General features: G+C 33.2%; 1 protein-coding gene across 1 annotated transcript in view; it reads right to left on the bottom strand.

Moving 5' to 3' along the window:
* Window positions 1–2639: 2639 nt before the first annotated feature.
* Window positions 2640–14024, bottom strand: part of LRP1B (LDL receptor related protein 1B) — a 1787379-nt gene continuing 1775994 nt past the window's right edge. The window contains exons 89-92 of the mRNA XM_024744102.1: window positions 7650–7740; window positions 6334–6478; window positions 4225–4323; window positions 2640–2780 (exon numbers count right to left, since the gene is read on the bottom strand). Of these exons, the coding sequence (XP_024599870.1) occupies window positions 2640–2780; window positions 4225–4323; window positions 6334–6478; window positions 7650–7740 (476 nt within the window). The remainder of the gene's footprint in view (window positions 2781–4224; window positions 4324–6333; window positions 6479–7649; window positions 7741–14024) is intronic.

Raw genomic sequence — 14024 nt, forward strand, 5'->3', positions numbered from 1 at the left:
GCTAGAGCCATAGAAATAAAGTTTGAGGAGTTGACAAAAAATATCTTTGTTCTCTAAACACTGAATGCAAAGTATCTGCAACTAGAAATACTATGGATTCTGATGTGGACTTGAATGAACCAGCATAGAATGGTGAAACATACTGTGAACTAAGGACCATGAGAATGTAAGTCCTTAGGATGAGCTGCATCCTGAGCTCTCTTGACTATAGTTTTCAGTGTACTAGAGAGAAAATAGGTCATTGATGCCAGACCCTGAGTGTTAGTTGTATATCATATATGTTTTGGTAGATACTTATACTAATGTTAGTTGCATTGAGGTCATTCCAATCTGTGGGTTCTTCTCTTTCAAATGATAATGTCAGCTATGGTCATAAAGCTCTGATATACAAAGACTCTTTCAGATAATACAACTCAATGATAGCTCCAGTCAATCAGACCCTCCTACATTTGCATCTCTATTCCAATACTCCAAGTAGGTACACTAATAACTATTCCATTTACAAAATAATGTCTACACAGCATCTAATGGATTCTGAGTTTTCCTTAAAGTACATTTTTTTTAGAATGGGAAAGAGCAGGAAGAACTTTGGCTTATTTCAACACAATTGTCATACTATTGTGTATATAACCTATCTTTCTTTCTATTGCAACATGGCGTCCACGATGAGCAATGTATGGCAGGGAAAAGGAAAAAGTAAGAGATGTGTTTCTACTTCAAGAAGAGAGAAAATGCCTTCTTATTGTGATTTGAAAAATGATGCAATGAAATCAGTCCTAACCCAAGGAGTATGTCCTAAGGATACAACAAAAATTATGTCTCATGTTTACTAAAATAACTTCCTAAGAATGTTAAACTCCATAAAGAAAATAATTTTCTTTTCAAAAACTATCCAACACAAGCACTTAAATATGTAGAATTTCATTTAAATAAGCCAGTCAACAATTTTTTATAAAGTATTTAACACTTCATTGTAGAAACATAGGCAAAATGACTATTATAACCAAAATGAAAAATACTGTTCAATTTAAAAAATGTACTTAAACAAGAACCTGGAAAAGTTTATGATATGCATAACATTGTTTCAAGCAAAATTGCACTAGTATTACATAAATCAATCGTTTATAAAGGCCTCAATATGGCAAAGTTTAGAAATAGGTAGTATGCATGCACATAGTACAACAAAAAGTCTCTTTATAAAACAGCTGTGTTTTTTTTTTTAATGCTTGTACAAAGGGATAAAGAGCAACCACAAACATATTTCATCTGTTAATACATTATGACAGCTAAAAGTCAGTCATGTCTATCAGAGGAACAAAAAGCCCTCCATACCTTGTGAATAAATCTTTTGTGCCTTTAAAGATATTTGTATAAAAATGCTATACTTTTTTATACAACTTAAATAAATCGTATGTGTGTTTCAATTGAAATTTGAAAACAGACAAGTAAATGGGGTCCATGTGTTTTGTATAACCAGAAGAAATCAGAGTACCAGAGTAACTGGTCAGCATGTATACTCTCCACCTTTGATTATGGGCAGATAATTGTTTTTCCATAACTTGGAAAGTCCCTTAAGAATATATTTTGGATAGGGCAAATAATAGATTAGTCATATTGTATATTGAAAATATTTACTGATTACTCTATACCATAATGGCTGCCTTGTCTCTTCCTTTTGATCTTGCAAAGAGAATGCATTCACATAATTGAAACTGTGTTATCAATTTGTGTGCTTATATAGTATTCTTTAGTGTTCTGTGTGTTAAGGGGTTGGGTTAATCTTCCACAAAATGCATGTGACTGGGAAGAAATTCCTAAGACATGAGTGCCCAATGCCCTGTTGTGCTCTAGGCTGGCTATTTACCTCAGGACTGAGGGAAAACAAAATGTCTTCTCCCATAACAAGTGTGTTCTTTCCACTTTTGATTATAATTTTGCTATGTTCTACTACCTAAATATAACTATTGTTTATAGGGTGTATACTTTTAGTATATCACAAGAGAGTCCACTAAATTTTGGAAAATGTAGTCATATGTATTCATGCAAATTATTAATTTTATAAATTTTTAAAGGTTTTTTGTCAAAATTCTCACTTGGCAACCTAAGACTAATTTCAAAGCTGGTTATGCTGAACTTGTGAGGGCTACATGTTTTCAGCAGTCTGAATCAGTCTTAATGGGCACAAAGAAGAGAGTTGACCATTCAATCATTTTTCCATCAATTTAAACAGAGAATTAAATGATATTGTATTACAGCTTTCAGACCGTATAATGAAAAAGTGCAGAGATTATCTTTGTTGATTAAGTAGAACCAAAAAAGTTCATATAAAATAGATTGCTCATATTCACACTACAAAGGAATATGTTGTTTTTAATTTTAACAAATTCAAAGGTGTCTTATCAGCAGCATTGGTGTAAATTGTACTGTAGTGCAGTTCTTTTTCATAAAAATACCATACAAATGGTCAATCAGTAGTCATCAGCAAAACATAAAACCCAGAAAACTCAGAAAACAATTGACCAGAAAAAAGATAAAGGAAGAGGTAATGCTGATCCCAAAACAAGTATAATACTGTTGGAACATACAAAAGTAATCCTTACATTTTATACATTTATACAGTATATAAAAGGTATCACGCATTATGCCACTGTCTCTCTTATCCCAATTTCTATTTTCTTTGGAAGCAGTTCTTTCCTTTCATCAACACTTCCTAAGGAGTTTCGACAGTTTTGCCCATCCATATACAATTTTGCATATATCGGATTGGAGTAATTTGTTGGCTGAAGGAGAAAAATAAATATAGTTTTATTACCTGTTTTGACCACATGAATTTGTTATTTTCTATGATGTCTATCTTTTACTGTTAACAACATTTATATGCATTTCATTTAACTTACTAAATAGTAATTATATAAATGTAATTTAAATTCTGTTTACAGGCTTTCGTTGACTTTAGCATCGTTTTAGATAAAAACATAATTGTACGTTTTTCAGTTAACTTGTGAACCTAAGGGGAGCTTTGACATAATATTGAAAGCCTGAAGAAATCTTCATGAAAGCTATATTCACTGTGACTTTATTTAAAAGTACAGAACATTAAACCAAACTGTCTTATTTCCAGTCCATGTTTACTCCCCTTAATGCTATTGCAGTGGCAGGAAAGATGTGCTGCCATCTTTTTGCTTGGTTATCTAACTGCTTGGTGCTTATAATTTTTCAATATGAAATTAAAAAAAAAAGAAAAATGAAAGTAAACTACATTAGTTGTGTAAACTTTAAAAAATAAAGACAGTATTTTTGCTTCAAACAATCTCTATGTACTTATTATTGGAAATATTTTTGGATTCTTCTAAAGAATTGTGAAGGACACATTCATTCTAAGTTTCATAGATACTTGCATCACTTTGAGGTAGAATTGAGACATGTAGAAATGATCTCTTTCATTTGAAAAACATATACAATGTTTATTATTTTAATAGTTGCAACTTAACCTGAGGTTGTTACCTAGTTGGATTTTTAAAATTTTGTCTTTCCAAAATAGAACGTTAAATCTTAGTCATAACAAAGAAATATTACATTTTTTGAGCCATGCAAATGAGACAAACATGATAAAAAAAATGAGAATGAAAAACAGTTGATGGGAGAGAGGTACAAGGGTGAGATCAATCCTAGGAATCTTGATACCTGTCTTTAATCCCTCTTCTTTCCAATATGAACCATGTAACTTTAGACAAAGCACCTTTCTCTAGAAGCTAGTTACTTAAAAATTTTCAAGAATGGTTTCATACACCATTTCTAATTTCTCCATACGCAACATTTTGTATTATATTTTTATTTAAAAGGATATCAAATTTGTATATACTAAACAAAGCGTCTTAATAGAAAATAAACCAAACCAAACATAAATTTAAACTATTCAGCTTAAACTTCTGGCTAGAGATTTCTGTTCTAACAATAGCAAATGCTCATGTTTACTGTTAAGGAGCTTTAACATTTTCAAACTTAGAAGAAGAGATATTTCTACTGAATAACTTGTCGAAAATAACATTTCATATATAATTTTGCATACGCAGGACACTTAAGCCCCCAATTTTAATGCTGTTTTGAAATCTTTTGTTAATTAAAAAATCATTAAAGATAAGCCCCTATCTAAGTCTAGTAATCATCTTTGATTGTGAGGAGTTCTGTGATGGAATGGGTATGGAATAATGAATTTTCTCTCACCCCAGCGGTTAGTGGTCCTTTCAAATCAGAGTTTAGGTAGCTGGGCAGCGCTGTGTGTGGAAGCTTGAAAGCACTGGTCCCTCCCCCTATATACCTGGGCTGTGTGTAAACAGAGAATTTTAGTTTCTGATCTAATATCATGGAACTGTTTTCATTGATATAAACTCATGTTAAATCATAAAAATAACAGAAGATATATTCTTCAGCCCTGGGGCATCAACATTGTGTTCATGGTAGTTTCAATAATTTATGAAATAACTATTAATATTAGATCTGTGATTCACAGATAATGAATTCATGAATCATCATTCACATTCACATCATGAATATATCAAACCATTGTAACAAGTGAATACTCTGTGAAAAACACTTCATCATGAAGGTTGCTTTGGTGTGGCTACCTGCTTTTTAAAATCGCCTATACCTATAAATGTATTTTCTGCAGTTACTTCTTAGGCAACAATTCATATTTACATTTCAAACATCAGGACTCAGCTAGAATCAGCCATCTAAGTCACATTTAGTGTAATTTTGGTCAATCAGAAAATAGTAAATAGATATTTACTGAATGTTATTAGCTAAATACATTAAAAATATATTTGAGGGGCACTGAAGCATAGCTTTATCTTCCTAGAGTAAATATTTAAAAAATTAAATGGAATATTAAAAAGCTAGCCCCTTTAAGTATCCAAAATAGGCTTAGCTCTATCACTAGAAATAAAATGATGGGGAAAATGAGAACCCTCCCGCTCATAAAAAGTGTATAAGTTATATCCTCATCAGTTCATATTATATTTACAGATACTGTATTTTATTCCTAAGAAAAATTCATAGAAAATGAGAAGTCTATTATTTAAAATGTCTTTCTCCTTTATAAATTATCAAACAACATGCACAGTATGTTTAGTTTTTCAATTTCCAGTACAAAACACTGAAACTTAGGTTACCAGGGTTTATTTCACAAACAACTTCAAATGTAGGAGTTAGTAACTGAATTAATAATTTAGAGTAATTTAGAGTAACTAAATAATTTAGAGTAACTAAAAAATTATTTCTAATGAGGAAAAAAGTATACAATATCTTCTGATAGCGTAAAAACTTATCTATGCAATAATGATTGATTTCTTTTCATAGAAATGAATACTTCTTCAGTTTCAGACCACCAATTTTAGGCTTAGAAAGTCTGGATTCAGAACTAGATTGAATATATGGGGACCTATTCAGTTTCTTTGGGAACAGCTGTTGCTATGAGTGCAAAGCCATGTGATCGTTGCGATTATTTAATATAATGGTGCATTTTGGACAAAATACCTTTAATATATCAGAATATAAATAACCATTTAATGAACAAATAAGCTAAGAAAAATCATACCATACTAGCAAATTGATGCTCTTAATTCATTAATTCAATTGATGCTCTTAAAATATTCTATAATTATCATGCAAAATATTCCGATTATACAGTGAAGGGAATCTTTGCAAGTTTATCTAGATAGTTGTATCATTTATCTATTTCTTATGAAAGCTTCCAAACTGAGCATTCAGTAATATGAACTAATAGAAACTAAAAAAAGACTGTGGATTTTTAGGCTATATATATCAATGGTATGTCTCAAATCAATAAGAAGGATATTATAGTAGGTAGAAAAATATTGTTTAAAAGCGATTTGATTACAAACAAATCCAAGCACACAGCTTAGTGGACTCTTCAATAAAACATTATTGGAAATAAAGTACTTATTTTGGCAATGAAACACTGTACTCTTTTTGTTATTAAAAATAAATCAGTAATTTTACACTAGGCTGTATATTTAGATGTGCCAGCACCTCAACACATTTGAATAAGATATTATTTTAAATAAGTTATGTTTATAAACTAAGCAAATAAATAAATATTATTTTCCAAAACATGTTACATTAACTTTGTGCTTCAGGTGAATGCAGTCCACAATTTTATTTTTTCTTTAGAAGAGCCTATAAAATTCAATGCATCCTAAAGTTCTTTAATCTAACTTCAGATAAAAGAAATCATGATGAAATTCAGAACCATTTTATGGAGAAATGACTCAAGAATGTTAGTGCTCACAGTGCATCATCTTAAAACTTTACCTTTGCTGGATCCACCATAAAGCCAGGATCTAAAAGACCTCCATCGTTGTGATCATGATCCACCTCATACATGTTGTAAGATGGATTGCCGATTTCTACATTTATTCCTCCATTGATAATAGGTTGTCTTCTTATAGTTTTCGTCCTAGAATAAGTGAACATTGTGTGAGTTGTCTAAATATCACAATGTGGTGCATGAAACTGTCGTATTTGTAGATTTAATGACATTTTAATATAACTGACGGAACATTCTTAAATAAAATACACTGAAAATAAATGACATTTATTGATTCACAGAGGAACAAAAACTCTGAATGTAATACATTATTTTCCCAAATTATTTAGATTTAACAGTAAAAAATGCACTTGGAACATATTCCTTGTAAATAGCTAATACCACATTAGTTGAAACTGAATATTCACTAATCAATTGCCCTTTAAAATTCTACTTTCTCCCTTTCGTTCCTGAAAAACGTCTATAAAAAAATAGTGATAAACTTTCAATCCTCAAGTCACGTGGCTAAAATCCTCTTTTACATAATTCAAAAACGGACTCGCGGGGCTTCCCTGGTGGCGCAGTGGTTGAGAGTCCACCTGCCGATGCAGGGGACACGGGTTCGTGCCCCGGTCCAGGAAGATCCCACATGCCGCGGAGCGGCTGGGCCCGTGAGCCATGGCCGCTGAGCCTGCGCATCCGGAGCCTGTGCTCCGCAACGGGAGAGGCCACAACAGTGAGAGGCCCGTGTACCGCAAAAAACAAACAAACAAACAAAACAAAACCAAAACAAAAAAAAACGGACTCACAAACTCTAGCTTCCAGATAATAACCCCACAGACAACTCACTCCTTATAGATCTTTTAACTGCATATTCAAATAAGTTGAAATAATGATACTTCCAGTAATATATAAAATCAACAAATATGTAATCTGTGAATAAAATGTACAATTTGTGACATACAATACATTATTGACATTACTAATCTTACACATTAATATTACAAAATGCTCTTTAGAGACGCTTGCTATTTCAAGGAAAAACTACCACAAATGTAAAATTCTATTGAATGTTTAATAACTCCCTTGTTATTTTTGTTGGAATATGCAAATGCAGCCATTCCATCAATATAACAAAAGGGAAAGGTTGTCTAAATTATAATCACTTAAAATGAAGTAGAGGGATAAAATGGTTCAAAAAACATAGAATTCAGCAGTTGGAATATGTAAATCATACTTTAAGAAATTTTCTTAAAAAAAATCGGTTTCTGTAACTATTTGTGTAATTTATTTACTGTTGGTCTCGAACCTTGCATCTTACCTTCTTTTTCTTTTACAAAGCACTAAACCAATTACCAAGGTGGTTATCAAAGTCACCAAGAGGACGAGAGGCACAATGATGGCTATGCTTCCTGAAAAAGAAATGAATGAATAGATGAACACATAAATAAAATGAAGACAAGACTGATATAACTGAACACTTTATTACACCAAATCATTTGACAACTGACATAATAAAAATAAAGCTTAGGCCAAATGTCTATATTCCTAGTTCATAACTACATTACTGGAAAATCACTTTCTTATTAAATACTTGATCTGCTGGAAATGTTTCTTTAGATATCCTTCATTTATATGTTACCATTAAATACCTTGAGGTTAGAAATACTGACTTTGTCAGTCTGACTCTGATTCTCACCAGACACATTTATTTGCAATGACATAAGTAAAGAAACTGTGACTGAACACACATTTCCACAATTTCCCTGGCCATATTTCCACCCTTAGTTTTTTTCCTTTAGCTATAAATACTCCCTGGCCATGAGTACATGTGGCAAGTTAGATGGCAGTCTGGTAAAACAAAAGGGGTAACAGTTTTGGATTTGGATGGACATAGGCCTAAATATCAGTTTCACCACCTACCTGAAGTGAGACCTTGGAAAAGTTACTTAAATTTGAGGCTCATGCTCTTTACCTGTTAAAATAGAGACACGAAGACCTACCACATAGGGCTCTTAGCTTGATTCAACAAAATAGGGGGACAAAGTGGATTCTCTTTCTCAAATTCCAGTTCCAGAATATTTTCAGCAAACCACATTTAAGTGTTTGGCTTATGTTGTAAATGTCCACTTTCCCTCTTTATAAGAATGATCTAGGTTGTATCACTCATCTTCAAAATGGAATAACAGATCTATGGAATAGATTTTCAAAAGTGGTCAGAGAAAGTGGATCTTAGTTTTTATGCAGCTGAGCACAGGGGAGAAGTAAAACTGAGGAGAACCTCTGCCCTGCCCTCCATTTCTAGGTTGGCAATAAGAGCAATCTTTTTTTTCTAAAGGAGAAGGAGACGATACCCTTTTACTGATGATGCGATCCACAGTAAGATACACCTAGGGTCATACGTCACTTATGCAGGAAGAAAACTGAATGCAAGCGTTGCCTAATAACAGGAGAGTATTAAGAAGCTCTATCAAGTACCTAAATCTCATGTTTCCAACAGACAAATATCTAGTGCCCATAAGACAAGTCTTTGTCTATTTGGAATAAGTATCTCATTGATTCTGTCAAGTCAGCTTAATCATTGGCTAAACTGAGAAACACAGCAACACCCAAACTAATTGAAATTTAATGTGAGGATCTTGAATGGTTCAGGAATGAAACGTTAATAGTTATTAAATATATGAATTTTTCTCTGCATATACATGTATATGTAAAATACTGTGGTAGAAATTAATGGTAGTATTAAGCATGATAAGCAGCTGCTTAGGGAATTTAAAATAGAAATATAGATCAGTTTTAACAGCTCTAGCCACAGATATCTGTGTGAGGTAGTACATATTGCAGATCATTTACCAAAATACCAAAAAGTCTTTATTAAGGAAATGTCATATATAAGATAATCTTTCAATTTGGAACTTCAAAAATAACTTGACTAAAATGACCAAATAACTCTCTTCCATGCAAGAGAAAATATGGCTTGCCTTCTTTAGTCAGTTTCTGAAATGTAAACCTCATTTTATTTTTTTCATGCTGTTACCAGCACTATATGATTTAGTGAGTTTGATATTACATTACCTCCTTGGTTTTGGGAAAGTGAACTTTATATGAATGTGTAATTTATTAATAATTAATGTAAGTGGAGAATCTGGCACCTTGGATAGTAATTAACATTTGTTCACAAATTTTAAATACCAGTGAACAGCTTGATTTCTTCATAAACTGACTTCAACTGATTGATCACAACTTTATAAATATCCTCACTTCATCATTTATATGTTTTTCTGCTAAAATTTGTGGTAAATTTGTAGGTTTAAAATATATATCAATACTAGTTTTAAGGTATATAAAGTTACTTTCCCCTCAAATCAATTATAAATTATTTAGAATATTAGATTTTATTTGTTCTACATAGTTCCTTTTATTCTTATTAGGTAAAAATGCTGTTAATTATGCATGCTAGAAAACAAAGAACTTTGTTTTTCTTTTTCCCATGACAGATGGCAGTTCCAATCCCTCACATTACAGCCCTCTGTTTAAGAGCCTAGCATTCTTATACGTTTATATAAGCTATCAAGGTAATTGCGATAATGCTCAGTATAGCCAATAAATAATAAAGGGTGGCAATTTGGCAAGTTTTTCTTTATTTTTTGTAAATTAGTTTATATTCATAGAAACAACTAGCAAATATATATATTTTTAGAATATAGTATAGATATTTATCAAAATAAGCATTTTTTCCAAGCAGTGTATACAGCAGTAAATATCATATTGTAACATATAACAATCAAGATCTATTGTAGGTGATATTTTTAATAGTATATTTTTGGGGGACTGTTCTAAACAGATTAAAAAAAAAAGCACACTCTGAACTTGTTATTGAGTGGAGGGGAAATCTCAACAAACTTCTCACAGAAAATAGAGCCAGTCTTTCCTTGCCACATTGTTCTGTAGCCTCATTATAAAATGCTTTTCCATTTGAAAGAAGAACTGGCTTATCAAATTGTTATGTTGAGGAGACCCCTTCAATGGGAGAGGCAGTACAGCATCACAGTTGATATAATAGATTCTGGAGCCAGGCTACCTCAAATTTGAATCTCAAAGGTCAAATCTCAGCTTACTAGCAACATGCGATTGGGCAAATTTATATTCTTTGAGTTTACACATTTATAAAATGAGTGTTATCATTAATATATACCTCATAGTAATGTAAATAGAATTGTGTCTATTACACAGAAAGTGCTAATACATGTTTATTAACTAATTCAAAATACATATTGCCATATGACTCTGTGTATGCCTCTATGTTGCACTTTTCACCATATGTTGTAGAGGTCAGTTTATTTGTAACTGGAGGGCATAAGCTATCTATCTTTGTTTTGCAGATAGCACAGTGCCTAGGATATCATAGGGACTATACATTCAGTTCTCATTTAGCAGATATATTTTAAGTGTTGCTATACTCCACACACTCAACATTTACTCTACTTTGCACTGGGGATAGAAATGTCCCTCCTCTCATCTTGTTTGACGTATATTAGAAGATGACAAACACATGGGTTTATTTAGCACAGTGATAAGCTCTACCCTAGTGAAAGTATGTATTGCTCTGAAAACATAGAGGAGTAGTATCCGGCTAGATCTGGGATAGAGGAGGACGACTGGTGTGCCTTTGAGACCTGAGGGATGAGTTCCATGAAAGAGAATGCAGGTTGAGTGGAGGAGGAGATATTGAATTAACCTAGGGAGAGAAATATGAAAACCTGGAGGAGAAAAGATCAAGGAACAACAGTCTGAATGGAGAGTAGAGCAGAGGGTGGTAGAAGGAGATGTGGCTGTAGAGGAAAGCAAAGGGGATGTTAGGAAGGGCTGTGTAAGCTACATAAATGAGCCGGGAATTTATGCTATTAAAAAACAGGATGATGTTGAAGGAAATTTAGGAAGTCATATTTATGGACTATATTGTCTAACTTAACTTAAAAAAGAAGGAAGGTTAAGAGTGACACTTAAGTGTTGCTTGGATAACCAGGTAGATTTTCCAGCTATGTGTATAGACAGGAAGGCAAAACAAGATGTATAAAAATGGCTGGTTGAGTGGGAGAAGGGGATGAGATCATTTTGGGAAACACGGAGCTTCAGATTCCTGTAGTATAGAGATATAGATATATAGATATAGACAGAGATGACATCAATATGGATATAGCAGTTGTGCAGTGGGATATGTGTCTCAGCCTCAGAAGAGAAACCAGGATTGAGGACAGAAATTTGGGAGTAATTAACGAAGAGTTGAAAACCGAGATCAAGGAATTATGGATTGCCAAGGAGAATATATGTAGTGGTATGTGGAAAATGAGATAACTAGAAGAGATAAAAAAGAAGTATCTCACAAAGAAGACAGAGTTGTTTCAAGAGGTTGGGAGGGAAACCAGTAGAGTTTACTATCATGAAAGTTAAAGAAAGAATTTTTTGTTTATCGAAGTTATAGTAGAAAAATATAAGCATAAATTATATCATTACAATTGACCTCTTTTGACTTGCTGCTATATATTCTGCTCTTAAGTTTATGTTTACATATATGTATAAATGTGTGTCTCTCTCTCTATATATACAGTGATTTGGATGATGTTTCTTAAGCATTTTGATAAACTGTTATTTTAAAAATCATAAAGAACATATCATGTTCCAAACTTAGCAAAGATTATCCTTCCAGTGATCTTTGAGAGGCTGCTTATCATCCTGGTCATGTATAATCATCCTCACTTTGTACTACTCTCACTCTTGTCCCCTTGGTGTCAGTACACTGATTTTCTTTCAATCCCTTGAACATGTTTAGCTCTTGCCTACTCTAGCGTTCTTGTATCTGCTGTTTCTTTTGTTTGAAATATACTTAGCATCTCCTCCCCTTTTTAATCATTCAAGTCTGAGCTTAAGTATCACCATCTCAGAGAAATCACTCCTGACCTCAGTTCTCCCCTAACATTCTCTATTTCTGTATCTTTTTTATTTCCTTCACAGATCCAATCAAGACTCATAATTATTTTCTACGTGTTTACTTATTTGCTTGCTTTCTTGTTTAACTATTTTTTTTATCCCTGTGGTACCTCAGTTTCATGAGAAGAGGCACTGACTATTTTTTTTTTTTTTTTTTTTTTTGGCGGTACGCGGGCCTTTCACTGTTGTGGCCTCTCCCGTTGCGGAGCACAGGCTCTGGATGCACAGGCTCAGTGGCCATGGCTCACAGGCCCAGCCGCTCCGTGGCATGTGGGATCCTCCCAGATCAGGGCACGAACCCGTTTCCCCTGCATCGGCAGGTGGACTCTCAACCACTGCGCCACCAGGGAAGCCCTGACTATCTTATTCACTGATTCATCCCTGGGATCTAGACATTACTTGACACTTAGTAGAGGCTCAATAAATACTTGCTTTTGGATAATTAGGACAGAGGTATTATTTTGTTGCCTTTTTCTCTATATATTTGCAATTTATAGTTATATTTATAATTCCTTGGTATAACATAATTAATTTTTTTTCTGTTTTAAAACATGATGGTATAAAAGACATGAGGATAAAGTAGGAAAATAGAAGATATGAATAACCCCCTAACAGATATCACATTTCTGTTGTCACTACAGTAAAATACAGCATCATTACGTTACTGCCCCACAAATGCTGAGTATATTTTTATCCTCCTTAAATTTAGCAGATATGAATAGCATAATCCAAACATTGAGCATCCACTCCCTTAAAACTTTAGGTAAATCTAAAACAGGAGTATAAAATAAATATTTAATCAACCTTAGTTTAAAACTCTTCCAAATAACTTCAGAAAAGTTTCTGCTTTTTCAAGTGGAAACTAAGCAGAAAGTTCTAGAATAATAGATCCACTTAATTCCACAGGCAGGCTGATCTTTAGATACTTTAAACCGCAAGGGGCAGAGAACATCAGTATGACTACTCAGAGATGATTAAGAAAGCTGCTCATCAATTAGAAAGGTAAATCTCGTGCCAGTTGATAGCAGTTAGGCTGAGAGAGGCAGTCTATTCCTGATTGTGTCAAGGTCCAATGATTATGGAATGCTTCACTGTAAGTGGAAATGCAGATTTGAAAACACATTCCTAAAGTATCCATCTTTCTTATTGAACAGATTACTTTTGCCCAAGTTCGGGGAACATTTGACAACCATTCAAAACCACTGGAGTTTACCTGAGAAAATAAAAATAGCCCTCCTACCTTAGGAAGGATCAGTTTAACTACCTTTTCTCTCCTTTCAGAGTTACTGAGGCAAGTTTCTCTAAGCGCAAATGTCTGATAAGTACCTTTTAACAGAGTCATTATGTGGTCAACTTTGCTCAAATCTGAGATAATTTGACATTTGCATAGCTAATAGCCCTTTCAATGTGCATTGATACTTCCATTAAATGTAATGACTTTAAATCAGTGATGGAAGAAAGAGCATCAGAATCTTTGGAAAAAGGGTTACAACTACTTGCAACTCCTCCTTCCATGTGATAGTTCCTATTTTAGAACTGTTGCATGTAATTAGAGGCATTTTTCTTATAAGGGAGCTTGTTGCTAATGCAAACGGTTGGCAACATCACCTTTCAATAAATACATCTGGCACACCCCTCCTCAAAATCATCTTCCAAACACGAAACTTTCCCTTGTAAATGGACCTTATACATAAATTGAAAATTCAAT

The sequence above is a fragment of the Neophocaena asiaeorientalis genome, unplaced genomic scaffold (assembly GCF_003031525.2).
Source record: "Neophocaena asiaeorientalis asiaeorientalis breed wild unplaced genomic scaffold, Neophocaena_asiaeorientalis_V1.1 scaffold11, whole genome shotgun sequence".
Taxonomy (NCBI): domain Eukaryota; kingdom Metazoa; phylum Chordata; class Mammalia; order Artiodactyla; family Phocoenidae; genus Neophocaena; species Neophocaena asiaeorientalis.